This window comes from Bos indicus, chromosome 9 (assembly GCF_029378745.1).
Source record: "Bos indicus isolate NIAB-ARS_2022 breed Sahiwal x Tharparkar chromosome 9, NIAB-ARS_B.indTharparkar_mat_pri_1.0, whole genome shotgun sequence".
Taxonomy (NCBI): domain Eukaryota; kingdom Metazoa; phylum Chordata; class Mammalia; order Artiodactyla; family Bovidae; genus Bos; species Bos indicus.
In genome coordinates this window covers 94,982,886-94,996,212 of record NC_091768.1, presented here as the reverse complement: position 1 = coordinate 94,996,212, position 13,327 = coordinate 94,982,886, and the positions used below count along the sequence as shown (strand labels likewise).

General features: G+C 46.6%; 1 protein-coding gene across 1 annotated transcript in view; it reads right to left on the bottom strand.

Moving 5' to 3' along the window:
* Window positions 1-662: 662 nt before the first annotated feature.
* SNX9 (sorting nexin 9) overlaps window positions 663-13,327 on the bottom strand; it is an 89,719-nt gene continuing 77,054 nt past the window's right edge. The window contains exons 14-18 of the mRNA XM_070796438.1: window positions 9,860-9,936; window positions 8,650-8,739; window positions 6,389-6,503; window positions 4,185-4,276; window positions 663-2,318 (exon numbers count right to left, since the gene is read on the bottom strand). Of these exons, the coding sequence (XP_070652539.1) occupies window positions 2,271-2,318; window positions 4,185-4,276; window positions 6,389-6,503; window positions 8,650-8,739; window positions 9,860-9,936 (422 nt within the window). The 3' untranslated portion in view covers window positions 663-2,270. The remainder of the gene's footprint in view (window positions 2,319-4,184; window positions 4,277-6,388; window positions 6,504-8,649; window positions 8,740-9,859; window positions 9,937-13,327) is intronic.

Sequence of the window (13,327 nt, the reverse complement as noted above, 5' to 3'; positions counted from 1 at the left end):
AGCAAGTCAACATGAGACCTGAGCTGCCCATCAGGACGGGGTGTTACCTGACCACCAGCCTTAAGGCCGAGTGTGCACAGCGGTGCTCCCTCACTGAATGGAAACAGCGCTGAAGGCTCACGTTACATGAGGCCATGGCCCAAACCCAAGGCCCCCCACCCACGACACTGCCTCCTCCTCCTGCCCGCATCTATGGGCCACGGGGAGCTCCACCAGGAGCCACAGAGGAAGAGAAGTCTGTGCAGGGGTTTACCCAGGGTCCCGCCCGACGTGCAGATACTGACCCCTAGTGGACAGCTGCAGCACCACAGCCTATCCCTGGACACGCTGGAAGGACAAGGTGACGGGATGTATGCCAGAGAAGACGTGGGGTATCAAGAGGAGGAAACCTCTCTTAAGGGATGAACACACACCCTCCCTGTAGGTTCTGTTTCCATGGAGAACCCTAACACACTGGGCATCGGTATTTGTTCTTACTGCCTCACCAGGTGACTATGACATGCTTCCTGGATTGATAATGCTCATTTAAGCAATTAGCATTATTAATTCGTGTTAGGAGAAATAAGTTCTGGGGCAAAACTCATTACCAGACGCTCTTCAGCAGCTGGCAACATGAAAGAATGATCAAAAAAAAAAAAAAACCACACAAAAACACCAGAAAGTGTTTAGAAAAAGTGCTTGAGAATTTACTGTACAGTTTTAACAATTTATTTATATGTTGGCTTCTACATGCTCTTGCATTTGTGTAAAACATTTATACATATTCTTTACAATTTGTACATATATTAAATGGCTGTATCATAAACACTGTTCTATGAGATTTTATAAAAGAAAAATCAAGTAGGGAAAATTACTTATAAAACATTAACAACAAAAAATAACCCGTGATATTGAAGAACAAGAAGTTCTCATATTCGTGTTCATTTGCTTTCCTCTTCTATTTATTTTTTGGTTTCACTTTGTTTGTGCTGGCCCAAAACTTTCAATTCCTATCACATGACTATCAGGTCAGAAGAGGGAGAGTGGTGTGAGAGGGCGCGTAAGGCAGCCGTGGAGGGTGGCGAGGTCTGCGGGGCTGAGACCGTGTCTGCGAGCATCCCAGGTTAAAGCTGACGGTTCGCCAAGACCCTGTTTTGCTTTATGCCATTAAGTGAAGTACGAGTGATGACAAAATTCTGTCTGAAGTTCAGGACACAGTCAGAAAGAGCATCGCCCTCAACTTCTTCTTCTCGCACGTAAAAGCCTGGGGAGGGCCGCGTGTCACGTGACTTAGCACCCTCCTCAGCCCCTTAAAACCTTCCCATCTGGTGGGGCCGGGCGAGGCTTGCTCACCTGTGCTTCATCGTTTCAGATAATAACCTCCACCGGCCCGCTAGTCTAAAATCCAAATCAAGTGGCAAAATCACACTTTCCCCAGCACTTCTCACAATGCCTCCTTGAGCAACTCAAGACTGCGAGGCCAACAGAGAGCCTGGGAGGAGTGCTTGCCCACAGAGACGTGGCTGCTCCTTCCCCGGGAACCGAGCCAGAGCGCCTCCCCCCCAGACCCTGGGGCTTTCTGGGGGTGAATCCTTCCAGCCTCACCTGGGCTCAGGAGGGATCGCGAGGCAGACGGCACTTTCGGGCGGTAGGCATGGGGGCTCTGATCCCGGGGTTCCGCCGAGCTGGTCCTCTGGAGGGACACGTGTGGCAGGGCCACATGAGGGGCAGGAGCCGCGGGAGCCCCTGCCTGCTTCCTCTGTCGAGAAAACTGAGTGTCCGAGTTATAAACATCTCAGTGGAAGGCATGCAGAGTTTCCTAAATAGATATGACTCTCAAAGGGTGGAAAGAAGTTATAAAAATATACAAACATATTATGTTTTTTACTCTGGCATATTTTGCATTTTTTAAGAAAGCAATTAGTAATTATCTGACGTTGGGCGGCAACAGGAGAACTGTGGCTGACTCATAAATTACAATTTTATGTAAAATATCAGGGGGGCAAATCCCTAATTTTACATTAAAATTCTGGTAACTTTCAGTACTTTCCCAAAATAGACCATTTCCGTTGGTTTAAATAATGGATCTGGAGATGAATGAAAGACTATTCCTAAAAAACTGATGCATTTAGGCGCTTAATAAAGGAAATGAAGTTTTTTTTCCAAGTCTCTCTTTTTTTTGGTTTTCTTTTTTGTTTCTTTTTGGACGATGGTGGAAAAAAAAATCCAATTGCGTTGTCCCAAGTCAGAAGGAAGCACTTCGGCGTTTCTCCACGTTCACTCCACCTGTCCTACATCACCGGGAAGCGGCCGAGGGCCTGCCTCAGCTTTTGCGCAATCTGGTGAGAAACAGAACAGAGTGAGATGTCTCCCCTCATGACCCTGTGCTTCTCTATTACTTCCATCTCTTCTCAAACACTCCACACATTTCAAATCCTGTCACTGTTAGACGCTCCCAGTCCCTCCCAGCCCCAGCTCAGCCTCTGAGCAGTGGAAAGCGAAAGTGTTAGTTGCTCAGTTGTGTCCAACTCTTTGTGACCCCATGGACTGTAGCCTGCCAGGCTCTTCTGTCCATGGGATTCTCCAGGCAAGAACACTGGAGTGTGTAGCCATTCCCTTCTCCAGGGGATCTTCCTGACCCAGGGATCAAACCCAGGTCTCCTGCATTGCAGGCAGATTCTTTACTGTCTGAGCCACCAGGAAAGCCCTATAAAAGTGAAAGTGTCTGGGCAGTGGAGTGCGTGCTAAGTCGCTTCAGTTGTGTCCAACTCTTCACAACCTTATGGACCGTAACCTGCCAGGCTCCTCTGTCCATGAGATTCTCTAAGGAAGAATACTGGAGTGGGTTGCCATTTCCTTCTCCAGGGGACCTTCTTGACACAGGAGTCAAACTCATGTCTCTTACGTCTCCTGCATCGACCAGCGCCACCTGGCAGTGGAGAGACCTTCCTAAATTCCCAGATGGGACTGCTGGCGGCGGTGCACGGCTCAAAGGAAGCCCAGCTCCTTCCAACCACGCGGCGTCATTCCTAGACCAGCCTATCCTCCCGGGATCCGATCTCCGTGCTGGGCCCAGACTCCCCTGCCTTCCCGGACACCTGTGACCTCCTGAGACAGGCTCTGCTGCTGCTGCAGTGTGGAGACAGGCTGCACCTTCAGCTTGTCTCTGAAACCATCTGTTTCCACCACACATGGACAGTATGCATGAAGCACATGAGCCACAGCTCCCTTCCAAGAACCCATGCGGCAGATACGGGAGTGGCAGTGCCCACCCACAGACAAGAGGACGCGTGTGTGGACGTGAGTCTGGAGCTTGCTGATCCCTGAACGTATAGGAGATGACACCATGGAAACAGTGGAAAACTTAGTAAGAAACATGGCGGCCAACCTGCGGTCAATCGTGATAAGTTACAGAACTTGTCTTTGAGGTCTGGGTTTCCATTTATGGGCTAGATCTTTGTTTTCTGTACACCCTGATAAATAACCAAATTTCTCTGCAAAGGTGTGAACATCTACATTTTCACTACCGGTTCCTGAATGGGACCATCTGAGGCTTCACTCCCCCTCTTGCTTTGGTTTCCCTTTGGAAATCCCTCTGGCACACTGTGAAACCCCCGCTCACACACAAAGCCGGCCTGTGCGTCCCACGCGGTGCCAGGCGCCTGCCCCAGCTGAGCCGGCAGGGTGACCTCATCTCACAGCGTCCCTGTGCAGGGAGTGGTGGGCACCACACAACAGGGGCTTCTCGGGGGCTCACCACCAGCATCCCACACCCTTCCTTCTTGAAAAAAACAATGCCCTCTTTAGCCCAGTGTTCTTCAAAAGGAAAACGCAGATACGGTTAAAAGAGATTGGGAAAAAAGTCCCTGCTCAGTATTCAGCCTCCTTTGGCTTACTGAGAAGTGAAGTTGCTCAGTCGTGTGTGACTCTCTGAAATTCCATGGACTGTAGCTTACCAGGCTCCTCTGTCCATTTGATTCTCCAGGGAAGAACACTGGAGTGGGTTGCCATTTCCTTCTCCAGAGGATCTTCTGGACCCGGGGATCGAACCGGGGTCTCCCATATTGCAGGCAGACACTTTACCCTCTGAGCCACCAGGGATGCCCGTTAGTTAGCTCATTAGTTAGGGTTAAAAACCACAGGAGCACGAGCTTCACAGGGAGCCCTGGCAGTGCATGGGGAGCCCGGGGGACAGGCCGACTCACCGTCTCGTAGAACTGCGCCTGCTGCTCCAGGTACAGGCGGATGACACTGTTGTAGTCGTAGATCCGGTTACTGTGGAAGTGATTCATCTCGGCTGCAACCAAGAGCAAGACATCGGTCAGTGCCCCCTGGACTGCAAACGAACACAGCTGTGTCTCTGGCCCAGTTATGATTCATCATCAGCCAGGCTGGCCTGTGCCAGTTCCTGACAAAAATGCTATAAAGAGGCTAGAAAAACAATTTGAGTGGGTAACGGCAAAAACACTTTTCCGTAAACGGACGATTACTGTCGATTTGCATGTTAAATCTTCTAAAGCCCAACACGATCACCCAAATGAAGGCTCGTTTGAGCAGGAAACTGACTTGGGCCCACTGGCTACCGACGACCTCAGTCCAGAATGTCAAGTCTGTTCACAGAGGCCCTTGCGAGGTACCCGCTGGGCACCACCACCTCTGCTGCAGTGACTGCCCAGGCTGCAGGCTTCCTCAGGCACCTCTGAAAGGCTGGGCAGGCAGTGAGACTTGAGGAAGGCCCTCTTCAGGGCAGCTGATGCCTGATGCCGCCGAGCACCAGCACTGGCAGAACTCGGCCTCCTCCCAGGCAGAGGGTCGGATGCCCATCCTTTGTGTTTGCTGGATGTCTCAACTCAGCAAATGAACCCCTTCTCCAGCTCTGCCTCTCAGTGCCACCCCCATCCCCATCCCATCCCCAACATCGGAGAGGCCTTCCTTATCAGGCCCCATATGACCTCTGCCTTTTCCCTACACGCCACACCTGCAAAGCCAACTGCTGCTGGCATAAATTCCTGTAAAAAGCTCACTGTTGTTTTAGGTTGTTATCCGAAGTTGTACAACGCTTTCATTCATGTGTTTGGATAACTCCAAACAAAAGGTCAAGAGAACTTTCCCATTCAAAACCCTTCTAAGCCCCCAGCTTCACTCAGGCCTGTCTCTGCCCTGAAGTGCTCTCATTCTGGAAACCTTTCACACATTCATTCTTCCCTTCTCCTACTTCCTCCCTAGTCCTGAGGATCCTTTGGAAAAGCCCATAAGTACCCTCATTCTCTCCCCCAGCACCTCATCTTCTTTGGGTCCTCAAAAGCCTCAGAGAGTAGGAGCCAGGTCTCCGGCTGGGCTGTCTAACATCAGCCCCCAATCTGCGCCCCCACCTCTGTCACGAGCAAATCCTCTTCCTTGAGCAGCATTTTTTGTTTGTTTTTCCATCAAAACCTTTTCATGGCTTCCTAACGCCCACAGCAAGTCTAGACTCTTCTGCCTAGCTTTTGAGGCCTCCCAGAATCTCCAAAGTCTCCCCCGATAACCTGCTGCTGCTGCTGCTAAGTCGCTTCAGTCATGTCCGACTCTGCGCGACCCCATAGACGGCAGCCCAACAGGCTCCTCCGTCCCTGGGATTCTCCAGGCAAGAACACTGGAGTGAGTTGCCATTTCCTTCTCCAATGCATGAAAGTGAAAAGTGAAAGTGAGTCGCTCAGTCGTGTCCAACTCTGTGCGACCCCATGGACTGCAGCCTACCAGACTCTTCCGTCCATGGGATTTTCCAGGCAAGAGTACTGGAGTGGGGTGCCATTGCCTTCTCCTCCTGATAACATGCAAATGTGTTTTACTCCCAAAGACCAAGGACATCATCTGGCCCCATTTTGTTTTGTGTGCTTTGTTCCTACTAGAACATCCTTCCACTCCCTCCTTGGCCCATGTATTCCATCCATCCGCCAAAACATGAAAAATCCAATCACTACTCCTATCTGCTGGAAAAATTAGTATTTTCTTTTTAGTAACAGTCAAACCATGCCAAAAATGCTATGTCCAAACTCCCTTCTCATTCTATAGTCTTGGGGCCTGCAGGTTACATGCTGCTAAGAGCTGGATTCGGGAATCTAGTCTGGATAGGACCTGCTATTAAAGGTTATGAAAGGAATCTTCAGGGTCTCCAAGAAGAAATAGAAACGTACAGGTTTAATCACGTTGCCGTTTGTAGTTACGTCAGGTAAATGCATGAAAAACTAAATATAAATATTACAGCTTTTAACACTGGGATCCCACAAACAACAGGCTTAGGAAGATATTTTGAATCAGTTCTTATTAACTTAACTGCTGTTCATACTGGGATTTCTCTCCAGCAAGGAAAATAGGGAATTTTCTTGGAAAACAATCTCCACTAGCTACACACAGACCTCACCGTTCTTACCTTGCAAAGCGTAAGACATCGTGCCGACGCGCTTCACCATGTTCTGTTTGTCCTGGGGGGTGATCTTGCTGGTTGCGACCAGTTTATCACTTTCCTTCACTTTTTCTATTGCTCCCTGTGAAATACAAGATGCGGTGGCATTCACAGAACAAATCTCAAGGATCAGTCGTTAGCTTAAAATGTAACAAAGCCAATATATTCTACAATTGTCTTGCTACTGAATAGGAAAATGTCCCCACAAAATGAGAACATGAGGAACGCATCTCACTGTAACTTCCTGTAAGTCGCTTGGAAACAAAAATGCTGCTATTTCCGTAAAATACAGCTGAGCTGAAACCTACACTTTTATGCTACAACAAGGCTGAAAACTAAACAGCACTCTTTATCTGTAATATGAGTAAGTCATTGTCAAGTGAGAGCGGTACATGATTGGAAAACAGGCACTAGCTTTAGGAAGTCATTTGATCTGGGACAGTCTAGGGTATGTGCCTGGGTACACTTGCAGAGTATTTCATAAGCTGGTGCCTCGCTGTGCTGATCATAAGCTTTACTGTGATTTCTATAAGAAGCTCTGGACTAACTTCAAATTAACACTGAGGTGGAAAGAGCTGTAAACGTTGCAAACATTTCCCACACTCATGTCATCACACGGCTCACGGGCGCTGTGTGGGAAGAACTCTACGCCTGTGTATAAATCAGGTTCCCCACCTAGAACTCTCAAGGCAGGCACAAACTCCTACAACAATCTAACTGCTCTGAGGTTTTTTTTTCTGAGATTTTAATTTTATTTTTTTATTCCCACCCACCCCATTTACAGCAAGGTACCTGACAGATAACATTAGTTTAAGGTGTACAACATAACGAATTTGAGACATGTGTATAATGCAAGATGATTACTACCATAAGTTTTAAGATCCATCACCTCAGTGAGTTATAAACTATTTTTTTCCTGTGATGAGAATTTTTAAGATCTACTCTCCCAGCAGTTCCACCTGTGGGTATATACCCAAAGAAAACAAAAACAATGTTTCAAAATAAACCCAAGCACATCACAATACCCTAGAGTACAACCCACAGTAATGAGGTTTGAAAGAGAAAAATGAACCAGAATCAAAATCCGAGGACACTCCAAACCGATCTTTAGTTTTAAAAAAGCACCTTTATAATGGGAACTATATAGTTTCCTTTCTATCAACGTAAACAAATAAAATCGACATTGACCGTTCTGGTCGTAATTGGGAGAGACTGTCAGGCTCGGGGACAGGACATCTGATTTCGCCTGGACAGGAAAGGCCCTGGGAGGACCTGCCCACGCAGTGTGCAGGGAGGGCTCCTGGTGAGGCTAAGAACCATGCCTGACACTGACTTCACACCAGACACCATGATTACCACGCTGCAACCTGACCTAAGTGTGTCCATAAAGGAACACCTATCATCCTTTCAGTTCCCTCCAAATAACCTTTCTCCAGGACAGAAGACACTCAACAGCCACTCAGGCATCCAAATGTGACAGACCGCACGGCGCAGCCCGCAGGGCCACTCCGGCTGGTTTTGGAGAGGGGCTCCTAACGGGGGTGGGTGTGTGGGTGCGTGCGTGTGTGTGTGGGTGCGTGCGGGTGTGTGTGGGTGTGTGCGGGTGTGTGTGGGTGTGTGCGCGTGCGTGGGTGTGTGGGGTGTGTGTGTGGGGGGTGTGTGTGTGTGCGCGTGCGTGTGTGTGTGGGGTGTGTGTGGGGGGGGTGTGTGTCTGTGTGTGTGGGGTGTGTGTGTCTGTGTGTGTGTGTGTGGGGTGTCTGTGTGGGGTGTGTCTGTGTGCATGTGTGTGCATCTGTGTGCACGTGTGTGCGTGTGTGGGTATGTGTGTGGGGTGTGTGTGTGTCTGTGTGCATGTGTGGGTGTGTGTGTGAGGTGTGTGTGTGAGGGATGTGTGCACGTGCGCGCGTGTGTGTGTGTGTGTGTGTGCGTGTCTGTGTGTGTGGGGGGGTGTGTGTGTGTGTGTGGGGAGTGTGTGCGTGTGTCTGTGTGTGAGGGGTGTGGGTGTGTGAGTGGGGGGGGGTGGGGGTGTGTGGGTGTGTGTCTGTGTGTGGGTTTGTGGGGGGGGGGTGTGTGGGGGAGTGTGAGGGTGTGAGTGTGTGTGTGCGTGTCTGTGTGTGTGTGCATGCGTGTTGTGTGTGTGGGTGTGTGGTGAAGCTCCCGCAGGTGGCCCTGCACCTGAGTCCTGCTTCAGCCGGGACCTCGTCTGTGAACGCCTAGGATCAAGTTACCTTGTGAGCGCCAAGAATGTCAGGGAAGCAGCCAAGGAAGCCTTTATATTCATGATTACATTCCATCAGGAAATGGAGATCTTTCTTTGGCTGTAACAAGAAAGATTGGCTATTATTGGTGGAAGAATTCAGACAATCAAAGAGAAAACGGTTACATTTAAGGGCTGTATCAGCCGAATCTGCTGGGCATGACACAAAGTTACTGAGTGTGAAGTAGTCAGCCTAGTTCTCCTATAAGAAAATAATCCCCAAGAACTATATACTGTCATTGTAGGCTGTGAAAAAATGATAAAACTGTGCATTTTTGGGTTGGTTGGTAAAATTAGCTATTTTGAACTGGCCCAAAAGACAACACTGTGAACAAAATTTAAAAAAACTAGTTAACACTGTATGTTTACACAGAGGCAAATAAGATGTTATAGCTTAGTGTATAAATTTTAGCAGAAAATAAAAAAATTGCTAAAAATCTGGTAATCATTAAAAGTGGCAACTATAAATTTTTCCATTTTTCTGTGATAATATTTAAAGTTTTGGTGTGCATGATTCTAAAAATTAACCTTTTTTTTTTTTTTTTACAAGTATCAGGAGAATAGTTAATGACCACATGAATGTATGGGTATTCAAATATATATTTCAAGTTGTCATCTGCAAAAAAAAAATTTTTTTTTAATTTAAGGGATTGAAACAACCTCAATGGTTAGTCCCCTTAAGAAAACATTATCTGTTATCTATAAACATAACTGAAATCAGGCTACTAAAGACTCCAATAAAAGCCAGGTGGCCACAACGATATCTGCTGCCTGCCAGGAACCTGACCAGGGCTTTCTCTTTATTAGCTGTTGATCCTCAGACCACTCCCAGGCAGGTGCTTCCATCGCTATCTACAGACCAGGAAACCCCTGCTCTGGAGGCTGAGCAAGACTCCAAACAGGGACCAGAGTGAAGCTCTTCCCTGTACGTTCTAATCCCCTGGTGGCTGAGATGGATCCAGACCATTGGCACTGGGAGCTATTGAGTCTTCCTGAAGATGAATTATCCATTACTTTAGCTTGGCCTATGAAATGCTACTACTTGGTGTAATTAATAAAGATGCATAGGGACAGAAGAGAACAACCATTTGGAAAGCTTGTCTTAAAACAGGTTTTAAATAAAACATGTGGATTAGGTAGCATAAAATCTTAACTGGAACCATGTGGCTACGTTAATATACCTGTTCTGCCACAAGGCTGGCAATTTCTTCGTAAGTCTTTCCTGCTTCAGTTATCGCGTCATTGAGATCTGTTTCACCTGAGAATCAAGACATTGTATGAGTGTTATAACTTACAGTTCCTTTTCATTACTTCTAAAATTTTATTATAGCAAACTTCAAACTTTGCAAACTATACAACAGTAGAATGAATCCTCATCTACCCATCACCTGACTTCCCAACTAACAGCCTATGTCCAATCTTTCAGTCCCCTCCCTTCCTCTCCCTTTTACTGGTCATTTAACACTTCATCCATACATTTTACCTAAAAGACAAGGCCTCTTTAAGAAATAGAGACAACCCCAATCTCACACCTAAGAAACGACCACTGGTCCTGATATAAACTGTCCAGCCAGTGTGCAGCTGCCTGGTGTCTCCAACCAAGCTGGCTGCTTGAGTCAGGATGCAAAGGCCGTCCAAGCGGCACAGAGCTGACATGCTTCCTACAGAGGTTCTTTCTCCTCTGTGTGTTTTTCTGGCAAATTTCTTTTGGGGACGTGTTGACGAAACCAGGCTGTGTACCTTGGTCCCACGTCGGGTTCTGTTGAGTGAGTCTCGGTGGTGACAACAGAGTCCTCTGTTTCCTGTATTGCCTAGATCTTTCATTTTAGTATTTATTTAGTATTTTAGGTTTGCAAATTGGTGCTACACTACTTCTGTCACTGCTTCTTTATTAGCTGAAATACGTTTATAAAGACAAACTTAATCAGCTTTTTCGTTACCTTGAGGTATATAGGGACAGGAAGAACAGGTTAAATGCTTCCTTCTTTTTACAGTTTTCAGAATTTAAGTTGATTCTATTCCATCCTCCAAAGGTGACTGAGATTAACTTTTTAAGAATATCATCGCAAGTCTGGATTAAAGTTGATATGCTTAGTTTCATGGGAGAAGGCAATGGCACCCTACTCCAGTACTCTTGCCTGGAAAATCTCATGGACAGAGGAGCGTGGTGGGCTGCAGTCCATGGGGTCGCTAGGAGTCGGACACAACTGAGTGACTTTCACTTTTCATTTTCATGCACTGGAGAAGGAAATGGCAACCCACGCCAGTGTTCTTGCCTGGAGAATACCAGGGACAGGGGAGCCTGGTGGGCTGCCGTCTATGGGGTCGCAAAGAGTTGGACACGACTGACGCAACTTAGCAGCAGTAGCAGTAGCAGCAGCAGCAGCTCAGTTTCACAGCAATCATTATCTTCACTAAGCTCAAATTTTTGCTCCATAGGACAGTGGAAGGTTCTTCAGATTGGCATCAGAGTTCTTTCCCTCCCAGCTCTGGATTATTTCAGGGAAACAATGTTTTGAAATCGCCATGTGGGTGATGCTGGGAGTGCTTGGACTTGATAACTATTTCTAGGCCTTTTCAGTGAACAAAGCCAAGTGTGTATCTGTTAATTCCAAATTTCTAACTTATCTCCCCACCTTCCCCCTTTGGTAACTAAGTTTTTTTTCCCCCATGTGTGTGAGTCTGTTTCTGTTTTGTAAATAAGTTCATTTTTACCATGTTTTTAGATTCCACGTGTAAATGGGATCATATATTTGTCCTTCTCTGACTTCACTTAGTATCATAATCTCTAGGCCCATCCATGTTGCTGAAAATGGCATCATTTCATTCTTTTTTATGGCTGAGTAATATTCCATTTATATAAATACCACATCCTCTTTATCCATTCATCTGTTGATGGACATTTAGTTGCTTCTATGTCTTGGCTATTGTAAAAAGGGCTGCTATGAACACTATGAAGGGGTGCCTGTACCTCTTTGAATTAGAAGTTTCACCTTTTCATAATTTTCAGATACATGCCCAGGAATGGGATTGCTGGATCATATGGCAGCTCTATATTTAGTTTTTTTAAGGAACCCCCATACTGTTCTCCATTTCTGTTACGTCCACAGAAATGGTATGGACCTAACAGAAGCAGAAGATACTAAGAAGAGATGGCAAGAATACACAGAAGAACTGTACAAAAAAGATCTTCACGACCCAGATAATCACGATGGTGTGATCACTCACCTAGAGCCAGACATCCTGGAATGTGAAATCAAGTGGGCCTTAGAAAGCATCACTACAAACAAAGCTAGTGGAGGTGATGGAATTCCAGTTGAGCTATTCCAAATCCTGAAAGATGATGCTGTGAAAGTGCTGCACTCAATATGCCAGCAAATTGGGAAAACTCAGCAGTGGCCACAGGACTGGAAAAGGTCAGTTTTCATTCCAATCCCAAAGAAAGGCAATGCCAAAGAATGCTCAAACTACCGCACAATTGCACTCATCTCACATGCTAGTAAAGTAATGCTCAAAATTCTCCAAACCAGGCTTCAGCAATATGTGAACCGTGAACTTCCTGATGTTCAAGCTGGTTTTAGAAAAGGCAGAGGAACCAGAAATCAAATTGCCAACATCCGCTGGATCATGGGAAAAGTAAGAGAGTTCCAGAAAAACATCTATTTCTGCTTTAAACCAAAGCCTTATTGTGTGGATCACAATAAACTGTGGAAAATTCTGAAAGAGATGGGAATACCAGACCACCTGACCTGCCTCTTGAGAAATCTGTATGCAGGTCAGGAAGCAACAGTTAGAACTGGACATGGAACAACAGACTGGTTCCAAATAGGAAAAGGAGTTCATCAAGGCTGTATATTGTCACCCTGCTTATTTAACTTATATGCAGAGTACATCATGAGAAACGCTGGACTCGAAGAAACACAAACTGGAATCAAGATTGCTGGGAGAAATATCAATCACCTCAGATATGCGGATGACACCACCCTTATGGCAGAAAGTGAAGAGGAACTCAAAAGCCTCCTGATGAAAGTGAAAGTGGAGAGTGAAAAAGTTGGCTTAAAGCTCAACATTCAGAAAATGAAGATCATGGCATCCGGTCCCACCACTTCATGGGAAATAGATGGGGAAACAGTGGAAACAGTGTCAGACTTTATTTTTCTGGGCTCCAAAATCACTACAGATAGTGACTGCAGTCATGAAATTAAAAGACGCTTACTCCTTGGAAGGAAAGTTATGACCAACCTAGATAGCATATTCAAAAGCAGAGACATTAGTTTGCCAATGCAGGTTCGTCTAGTCAAGACTATGGTTTTTCCAGTGGTCATGTATGGATGTGAGAGTTGGACTGTGAAGAAAGCTGAGCACTGAAGAATTGATGCTTTTAAACTGTGGTGCTGGAGAAGACTCTTGAGAGTCCCTTGGACTGCAAGGAGATCCAACCAGTCCATTCTGAAGGAGATCAGCCCTGGGATTTCTTTGGAAGGAATGATGCTAAAGCTGAAACTCCAGTACTTTGGCCACCTCAGGCAAAGACTTGAGTCATTGGAAAAGACTCTGATGCTGGGAGGGATTGGGGGCAGGAGGAGAAGGGGACGACAGGGGATGAGATGGCTGGATGGCATCACTGACTCGATGGATGTGAGTCTGGG